Source organism: Triticum aestivum, chromosome 1B (assembly GCF_018294505.1).
Source record: "Triticum aestivum cultivar Chinese Spring chromosome 1B, IWGSC CS RefSeq v2.1, whole genome shotgun sequence".
Taxonomy (NCBI): Eukaryota; Viridiplantae; Streptophyta; class Magnoliopsida; order Poales; family Poaceae; genus Triticum; species Triticum aestivum.
This window is the reverse complement of record NC_057795.1, coordinates 405,335,778-405,345,653: the sequence shown is the minus strand read 5'-3', so window position 1 is coordinate 405,345,653 and position 9,876 is coordinate 405,335,778. Positions and strand designations below refer to the sequence as shown.

At 46.7% G+C, this 9,876-nt stretch overlaps 1 protein-coding gene across 1 annotated transcript; it reads right to left on the bottom strand.

The window, feature by feature from the left end:
- Positions 1 to 4,951: 4,951 nt before the first annotated feature.
- Positions 4,952 to 8,713, bottom strand: LOC123127620 (translocase of chloroplast 101, chloroplastic). Its single transcript, XM_044547375.1, has 2 exons — positions 8,514 to 8,713; positions 4,952 to 8,412 (listed from the first exon to the last, which is right to left on the bottom strand). The coding sequence occupies exon 2, from the start codon at positions 8,374 to 8,376 to the stop codon at positions 5,152 to 5,154; it is 3,225 nt and encodes a 1,074-aa protein (XP_044403310.1). The 5' UTR covers positions 8,377 to 8,412; positions 8,514 to 8,713; the 3' UTR covers positions 4,952 to 5,151.
- Positions 8,714 to 9,876: the final 1,163 nt, after the last annotated feature.

The following is a 9,876-nucleotide window of genomic DNA, read 5'->3' as shown; positions in this document are numbered from 1 at the left end:
AGGTGCGGTGAGGTGGTTCGTGGCCGGGGCGGGTGGCGCTGCGTGGTGGCTGGCGTTAAGAGGTGGGGGAGCCCCGTTGACCAGGGGGAGAGTAGCGAGGTGGGGGTGTGGGTTTTTACATTTTTATTGCCTGCGCGGTTCGGTTCAGGTTTCATTGCAGTGTCGAAGTGTTAGCAGAATAAGGAGGTTTTGTTATTAGAATAAGGTCTTAAGGGGTGTTATCATAATAGACCCACCCTATATATATATATATATATGTGTGTGTGTGTGTGTGTGTGTGTGTGTATGTGTTATTCTTCTGTAGAGAGAGCAAATCACACGGCTTATTAGCAACAATCGTCTGTGTTATTATTGGTCTTCGCACACTTTTCGGATTACGTACCTGTTTGTTGCGTATCACACACATCTTGTTCAGTTGAACCGTTTCCATTGTGTTGCCTAATCACAAACAGTTCATCTAAGTGAACCGTATGATGTATATTGCACACACCTTCATCTGGCTGCCCATTTCTTTTGTTCCTCCTCATCGCAAATAGTTAATTGAACTGAATCGTATGCCTTGCATCGCACACGCAACTAAAATCTGAACCATGTTTGATGCATCCGTCATCACAAATGTTTTGCACCTTTTTTGACAGTTTTTTTACACCACCATTTGCGATTATGGCATCGCACACAGTTTCGTCGAAGGGTCTCTAATTTGACTGTCGTGTTTGGACCATCCTGCTGTAGTGCATAGTGCTATGCCCATGGCTCACGCTCATGTATTGCGTGAAAGTTGAAAAAGTTTGAGAACATCAAAAGTATGAAACAATTGTTTGGCTTGTCATCGGGGTTGTGCATGATTGAAATATTTTGTGTGATGAAGATGGAGCATAGCCAAACTATATGATTTTGTAGGGATAAGCTTTCTTTGGCCATGTTATTTTGAGAAGACATAATTGTCTTGTTAGTATGTTTGAAGTATTATTATTTTTATGTCAACATTAAACTTTTGTTTTGAATCATACGGATCTGAACATTCATGCCACAATAAACAAAATTACATCGATAAGTATGTTAGGTAGCATTCCACATTAAAAATTCTGTTTTTATCATTTACCTACTCGAGGATGAGTAGGAATTAAGCTTGGGATGCTTGATATGTTTCCAACGTATCTATATGTTTTGATTGTTTCATGTTATTATATTATCTGTTTTGGATATTTTATATGCATTAATATGCTATTTTATATTATTTTTGGGACTAACCTATTAACCTAGGGCCCAGTGCCAGTTTCTGTTTTTTCGTTGTTTTAGAGTTTCGCAGAAAAGGAATACCAAACGAACTCCGAACGGAGTGAAACTTTCGTGATGATTTTTCTTGGACCGGAAGACATCCAGAGGACTTGGAGTGCAAGTCAGGGAAGCCATGAGGCAGCCACAAGGACGGAGGGCGCGCCCAGGGGGATAGGACGCGCCCCCCACCCTTGTGGGCCCCTCGTGACTCCACCGACCTATTTCTTCCGCCTATATATTCTCAAATATTCCAAAACAATCAGGAGAGCCATGAAAACACTTTTCCACCGCCGCAACCTTCTGTACCCGTGAGATTCCATCTAGGGGCCTTTTCCGGTGTCCTGCCAGAGGGGGATTCGGTCACGGAGGGCTTATACAGCAACACCATTGCCCTTCCGATGAAGTGTGAGTAGTTTATCATAGACCTACGTGTCCATAGCTAGTAGCTACATGGCTTCTTCTCTCTCTCTTTGATTCTCAATACCAGGTTCTCCTTGATGTTCTTGGAGATCTATTCGATGTAATACCTTTTTGTGGTGTGTTTGCCGAGATCCAATGAATTGTTGATTTATGATCAGCTTATCTATGAATATTATTTGAATCTCCTCTGAATTCTTATATGCATGATTTGATATCTTTGCAAGTCTCTTCGAACTATCGATTTGGTTTGGCCAACTAGATTGGCTTTTCTTGCAATGGGAGAAGTGCTTAGCTTTGGGCTCAATTTTATGGTGCTTGATCCCAATGACAGAAGGGGAACCGACACGTATTGTATTATTGCCATCGAGGATAACAAGATGGGGTTTTTAGCATATTGCTTGAGTTTATCCCGCTACATCATGTCATCTTACTTAATGTGTTACTCTGTTCTTCATGAACTTAATACTCTAGATGCAGGCAGGAGTCGGTCGATGTGTGGAGTAATAGTAGTAGATGCAGGATGGAGTCGGTCTACTTGACACAGACGTGATACCTATATTCATGATCATTGCCTTAGATATCGTCATAACTTTGCACTTTTCTATCATTTGCTCGGCAGTAATTTGTTCACCGACCGTAATACTTCCTATCTTGAGAGAAGCCTCTAGTGAAAGCTATGGCCCTCGGGTCTATTTTCCATCATATAAGTTTCTGATCTACAATATTAGTTTCCGATTTACTTCTTCTGCAATCTTTTACTTTCCGATCTATAAACCAAAAATATTTACTTTACCGTTTATCCATCTCTATCAGATCTCACTTTTGCAAGTAACCATGAAGGGATTGACAATCCCTTTATCGCGTTGGGTGCAAGTTTGTTTGATTGTTTGGGTAGGTATTCGGTGATTGTTCGTTGTGTCCTACTAGATTGATACCTTGGTTCTTAAAACTGAGACAAATACTTACTCTACTTTGCTGCATCACCCTTTCCTCTTCAAGGGAAAAACCAACGCAAGCTCAAGAATTAGCATTGTCGCGTTGCTTGTGGGCGAGGTGCGCGACTCAGGTTGAGCTGGTTGCTATGGCCGCTCGGGTGGCGTGGTGGCCGATGCTTCGGTGAGCGGTGGCGTTTCGAAGGTGGAGCGTGCGTGCCAGGGGAGATCCCCTTCTCGGCTTCGGTCGGACCGACGGCGGCGGCGGCCGTGGGCGTCATCTCCTTCCTGAAGGCATCGTCGTGGCTACTCTCCCCATACGAATGATCCAGGTGAAAGCCATGATCCTTTGGATCCGGCGGCAACGGTGCTCCGGTGTCGTTCCCCTTCTTGAAGGCGCCGTCTTGGAGGCCTACATTCGTCGAGCTCAGCCTCGTCTCTCCGTGACAGTATGTCAAGGTGGACTAATCCAACTACTTCAAGCTCTGCGTTCATTGCTCATTTGTTGTATGCTTGGGTGTTGGGGAAATGTGGCTGTTTCTGTACCTGTTGTATCCGGCCTTGGGTGTGTTGTATGGTGGTGTGGTGTGGTGTTGTGTGATTTCCGTTGTTTGTATCAGTGGTCGTTGCTTTATAATATAAAGAGGGGGAAAACCCTTTTTCGGTAAAAGCTTTGGGTGGGTTTGGGAAACCCCCTGCGACAAGGTGGACCTCGGCCTCTTCTATGCCTCTACCATCATATCAATTGGCAATGATGTCATTGCCCCTTTTGGGGATTTTCCTTGGCTCAGTGGCAAGAAACCGAAGGACATTACCCACCTCGTTTACTTGGCCTCCTCGTGAAAAAAAATTAGAAAGTTAAGAAGGCTTTAGCGGAGGACGCTTGGACTCACAAGATAAAGCTCAATATGATTCTTACCATGGGCAGTGCCATTGCACCTTAGGCAATTTGTCACGATGTGGGAGCACATTCGCCACATCCACCTTCGCTTAGATGCCACGGACGAGATGGATTGGAAGCGCTTAACGAGGGGGCATTATTCGTCGGCCTCGATTTACAACACGCAATTCATTGGATCTACGTGCACCACCTTTCGCCGCCACATGTGGCCGGCATCTAGACTCCTCCGAAGGTGAAATTCTTTGCATGGCTTGCAACCCGTAATAGGATTTGACGGTCGATAGGCTTGCTAGGAGGGGGTGGCAAAACTGTGAACTATGTCGAGTGCAAGAGAGTGGAGTCTAGCTTTTCTTCAAGCTAGTAACCATGTACATGCACACACGTCCAGTTTGACATTAAGAATTAATGTTCATTACAAAATTAAATATGTTTAATGCAATTAAGGCCATTTCCAAATTATGATTAATACAATTAACATGTCTTTCAAATTGTTTATGATGTGGTGGATACATCGTTGGAGTAGCATGAGATGTTGGATATCGGTGGTTGGATAACTCAGATCATTTGGATTCACTAAACTGGTGATTTCATAAATAGTAGTAGAAGTCACTTCAATGTTAGAATTTGGAACCTCCTCAGAGATTGGCTCAGCCTCCATGTGATTGGTAGGGCAACTTGGGGGGCGTTGCACTCTCTCCCATTGATGAAAAAATATGTCTGGAAACAACATCCACGATAGGAAGGCCACGACATACCTCACCATGCAAGTTGGTTGGATCATCTAAAATGAGAGAAACTCTCGTGTGTTCTGACACAAGTCACAAGGGATTCCAATTCCAGTTTGCTGGCCGCCATTCTAAATCGGCTGCACATCGGCTTGCTAAGGAAGCACTAGATTTGAACTTTTCAGTTTTGAACATTGATGTAATCCCTGGCTATCTTACTACTACTATTTTTGCAGTCAGATATGCCTTCGCCTATTATTGAATAAATGCCAGAGGACGGAGAGCTTAAAAAAAAGACACAAGTCAGTATGCAAGTTAGTTGGATCATGTGAAAAGAGGAACTCCCGTGTGCTCCGGCACAAGTCAACACAGGCACCGATCATCTTCGGCACCATCAAAACAGAAGCTAGACTATTGGTTATTGCGGGTGCAAAAAAATAGGAAACATAATGCCAGGAGAAGAGTAATGGCCTTTTTGTAACCCTGGTGGTGTGTAACAAACTCTATTCACCTTATAATTAATTAATGAATGAGAGTGGTGTGTAGCAAAGTCTATTCTTCTTAACTAATCACCAATGGATGAGGCAAAGCTTAGGTCTCAGTTTTAGAAAAAATATCGTTCCAAGTTCAGATGCGAGAAGCAGGTACGCAGCAGCAGCTTTGCATATCAGAAACTACAAAAAGGCAGCACAGCAGGTTGCCAACGGACATCAGACATGTATGCATCCCAAAATTCAGCTTCACTTCACAGGAGAGAGCTCAGGAAAACAATTTTTTTTTTCTTACAAAGCTGGCAAAGATTAAAAAAACAAAAAACAAATGTATGGTTCCGATTTATGCTTGCATTAGTCCTAAGGATCTTCCCGCCGGGTGTCTATTCAGGCATACGCAGGCACTAGGCAGATTCATAGTAGTTGTCCAGTAACTTCCAGATGTTCTTGAATATAGGCACGAGGGCGAGGAGCGCGATCTGCAGGTGCTCGGAGCTGTTCAGGCGGATGCCGACTTGCCCGGTCCCCTTGTTGCTCAAATTCAGACTGGCAATCAGGTTGCTAGACCTTCCAGCAGGGATCTGAGACTGGGCATTGCACCCGACGGCGAGATCCCCGTGCCAGTCCACGACGGAGATAGCGAGGGTAGAAAGCATGCGCCCAATCGGGTAGTCCTTGTCTCTCAATGTGGCTTCCAGACGTCCGCCGTATGCAGCGTCTCCTTTCCCGCTCATAGTCCCACCACTTACTAGAAGCCTCAGCTGCTTGTTCACTATCAGTCTGTCTTCAATCTTCAGGCCCGCTGATAAAGTATCTCCAAGGAGCGTCGCAGATATCCCAGCAGCCGTGTTATTGCGCCTGAAGTTCTTGAATCTCGACTCGCCACGAATTGTGTACGCCATGTCCTTGCCAACAGACTGCAAATCAAGCCCCACGGAAGAAGTTTTACCCTCGCCATGCTTAACAGAACTTGCAACCTCCATTTGGAGGGAGCTGTCCTTCTTGTCTTTTGTTAGCTGGCCAGACACAGACAGAGGCACTTTACCTTTGACAGCAAATAATCTCTCAACGTTTACACCTTCATAACCCACATCATGATCCCATCCCTGGGTCTCCAGCACAGGTCTCACAAGCCATTCACTTGGCGTATCCAGAAAACGGTAGCGATGGCTAGGATAGTCAGAATCAAAAGTCGAGGGCAATACCATGTCAGGCATAGGCACAGCAACATTGGTCGGAGTACTGACATCGTCATCAACATTGTTGTTACCGAAATCATCTTCTCTGGCCCTGGCCTCTGCTGCCATCTTCTTCATCATTTTACGACGCATATGTTCCTCTTTCAGCTGTTTTTTGTAGAACAGCTTCTCTCTGTAGTCTAGTTCCTCAAGGTATGCCTTCCTCTGCGCATGGTTGAGTTTTGAAAGTTGAGCCTTAGTAAGGCGCTTAAAAGGAGGCAGGTCATCATAGTCTGAACCATCATCTGAACCATAATCATCTGCCAAATCATCTTCAAGATCATCATCGTCACCAAACTGCTCCTCGGGCAACTTCAGCGGAGCTCGAGACTGAAGAAGTGAAGAGAGGAGGAAAGGAAGTGGAGCAACCCTCGTGCTAGAAGTTTTACCAGCGGGGCTATCCTGCAACTTGAGAAACGAATTAGCCTCTGCTAAAACCTTGGACGCAAAGCAGAGCAATAGCAACTGTGGCTTCCAGACTTGTCCATTTGGCAACACTCTCTGGCCTGACCTATTTGTCCTGCAAGCCGAGTGGTTTTCCACCAGCGCGACTGGATTCATAAGACGAACATCAGCAGCCGCCTGCCTTATAGCTTGCTGGACTACATGGGACCTCTGGGTGACAAACATCTCATAACTCAGAGGAATTCCATTTGGTCCATCTGGTGGTGCAGATGCAGCATGAGTTAACACTACTATAGCATTGAACCAGACCGAGGCTCCAAAAACTTTGCTAATGGTCTGCAACAGAGGTACATCACCATAGTCCCTGCTCTGCAGATCCAGTCGGTCAAAATAAAGAACAATATCAGGAGGGTTTTTGCTCACAATTTTCTTCACAGAATTGAGAACTTTCTGGTTGTAGTGCTGGTCTGAAGATGAGGATGAAAGGCCAGGTGTATCGATCACTTTTACTTTGATTCCCTCAACCATACCAACTACTTCTTGAACTTTTCTGGTGCTGGATTCAAAAGCATCAGTCTCTAGCTTGACATCATCGAAAATTGAATTTATAGTAGCACTCTTGCCAACCCCAGTTTTACCAAGAACCAATATGGTGCATGACAAATCAAGGGGCTCATTTCCAGCAGCTTCAAGCCGTTCTGCCATCTCTTGTGCTCTGTCAAAGTTAAAAACACCACGACCATTTCTTCTAATCTGTTCTGCCAGCCCGAGCCGGTAAAGAACCTGTGAGACCACCATATTGTGAGGCGTTTGCCCAAACCTGTTAGCAAGACGCAGAAACTTAACCCGGATCATCTGGAGCTTCTCCCGGATTTCATCATTCTCATCTCCATCATCCCCAGCAGATTCAGTATCCTGCCGAGCGTCCCTGTCCACAGCGACCGGTCCATTAGCACGGACCTGCTGAACAGGTCGGGGCGGAGGCAACAAGGAAGACGACGATCCAAGGCCAGCAGGACGAGACAGCACAGAGGGGCCATTAGCCTGACCTGCTGCAGCACTAGAGGATCGTGCAGGAGCAGAGCTAGCCTTGTTCTCATCATCAGAGGAGTTTGAATCATCCAATTCCTCGACCACCACATCAGGCTCACCTCCAGATTGTGTAGGGACCACAAACTTGCTATCACGGGCAGCAGTATCTCCCTTGCTATATTCTGGCTGCTCTTTGTTCTGATCAACCAACATAGCTTCTTGAACCTGTTCAGGTTCACTAGAGTTCATGGGGAGCTCGGGATTGCTATCACAGGCAGGAACATCTTCCCTGCCCTTCTCAGGTTCGTCATCGAGATGTTCAGCCAAAACAGCATCTGTCACACACTGCCTGATGGCTTCCAACATGGCTTCCTCCTCTAAGCGCTCCCGATGCTCATCGTGCGCATCATCCTCGACACCAATCTCGGCAGGCCTATCATCCTCAATTTCCTCGCACTCAGCAGCGACAGATTCCCCGGTCACCGTAGCCACCGCATTGTGAAAAAACTCCTCGCTCTGATCTGAACCAGCCAGCTCCTGCTGCTCTACCTCCACAAACAGATCAGCGTCCTCGTCGGACTCCACCGCCGTCGGCGGCACGTTCCTCTGCGCTACTCCGTTCCGAGCAGCCTGTTGATCATAGCTTAACGATGGATCCATGGTCGCCTCAGCCCAGGCCACATCAGACACCACCTCGTCGCCACCGGCGTCCCTTTGTCTGACCTCCACAACCTCACCGCCGCCACCCTCCTGCGCCTGCACAACCCCCTCGGCCGCGTCCCCTTCTCTGGCATCCAAGATCTCGCCGCTACCACCCACCTCCGCGGCGGCCGCATCGGGCGCCGGTTCGGCACCGACCTGCGCGCGCCCCACCTCCTCCTCGGCGACTCCGCCCGGGCTTTCCCGATCCTCCGTCTCCGGCAGGCGCTTCTCGCCAATGGCGCTGTCGTCCATCGCGAGCCCCGACGGCGCGCGGAGCGCAACCCTAGCCTGCCACCAACAGAGACGGGACGGATCAAACAACAGCGACAGGAGGAGGAAAAAAACGAGCGAACGAAGATAGACGGGAATAAACTTGGAAAAGGCGGCACCTTTGTGGTTGGGTTAGGCAGGTTTGGCGCGTCCGCGGATGGCGTCCAGTCCACCAACCTCGTCGACGGCGGTAAGGACGGCGGCGTGGGAGATCGGAATTCCGGACGAGTTTGGGTGTTGCCCCGCGCGGCACGGCGAGAGGAAGAGAGAAGGTGGTCAGGTCCCTCTAGGCTTGCGCCGCTTTGGGGGCCGAACTGAGAACCCTGATGACAAGATCGAACTTTTATTACTCTTATTATTATTTATTTATTCGAAATACTCCTTTTTTACATCATTTGCGAAATACTCTTATTATTTTCAAGACCTCCAACTTTGGTTTCGCAACCAGAAATATTTAAAGTTTATTTCCAATGCCTAAAATTTTGTCTATTTTTATCCAATTTTTTTAAAAGGTGGACGATATAACCCTTGACTTTCAGAAGATTGATTTGGTACCAGATCCAACTCAAATAAGCTTGATCGACATGAAACCTTTCGCTCCTAACCCCATCGAGTGGTGATCAGAGGGTTTGCATTACCTCTCCTTCGTCGTCTGTAGATCGTCGGTCCCTCCTTCATTGGTCGTTCGGTGTGGGAGTGCAAGGAGGCCCTGGTTTATTAGGTGGATATGTATTTTTTCTATTTTGGAGTTTTTAGATATGTCTTCGATATGCATCGTTTTATACCTTTCGGCGGTGATTGTAGCAGCGTACAATAAAGTCTTCATCAGTGACGCATCATAGATGTTTGTGGTGGCGTTTACCCAACCAATCATTCATCATCCAACATTCACATCTCAATTGTGTTTTCTGTGGCCGCATCAATATTTTCTGGACATAAATTCATGTAGTTTGTCATGAATGGTGAGGCTTGGTTTTGCTATTATTGTGGCGGCTGCTCGTAGTTGGATCCTTCGGTGCAGCATCTGGTCTAACGGACTTCCGTGCTGCGACTCCTATAGGCAGCTTCGCTATCGCTCCCGACTTAGTATAGAAACCGGTAAAAAGTGCTCACCCTCAACTCCAAGAGGTGCGGGTGTGAGGGTTGCAAGATTTGATAAGATTGGCTCTGAGGTCCACGACTCTTCTAGTTGTGACAATTTCTTCTCATGGACAATGATCCAGCAAGTTGTGCCCTTGATGATCCCCGTCTGCGATCAACAATGTTGCATTGGCTCTGGTGTATGAGCAGCTTGTGGCGACCCACCATGCCACCATCGACATGTTTGTGAGGAAGAAACAGTTGCCTCGTGTAATTTCATTGTTTTCGAGAGTCATTTGTACTGTTGATTTGGTTAACAGATCCAAATGCTTTTTTAAAAAGGTTGGTAGTATAATAGCGGTTCTATAGATTAAGCAACCTTGTTGACACAACGGAAATAAA

Excerpts from the sequence above, each read along its gene's own strand:
- LOC123127620 (XM_044547375.1), bottom strand. The coding sequence starts at position 8,376 with ATGGACGACAGCGCCATTGGCGAGAAGCGCCTGCCGGAGACGGAGGAT.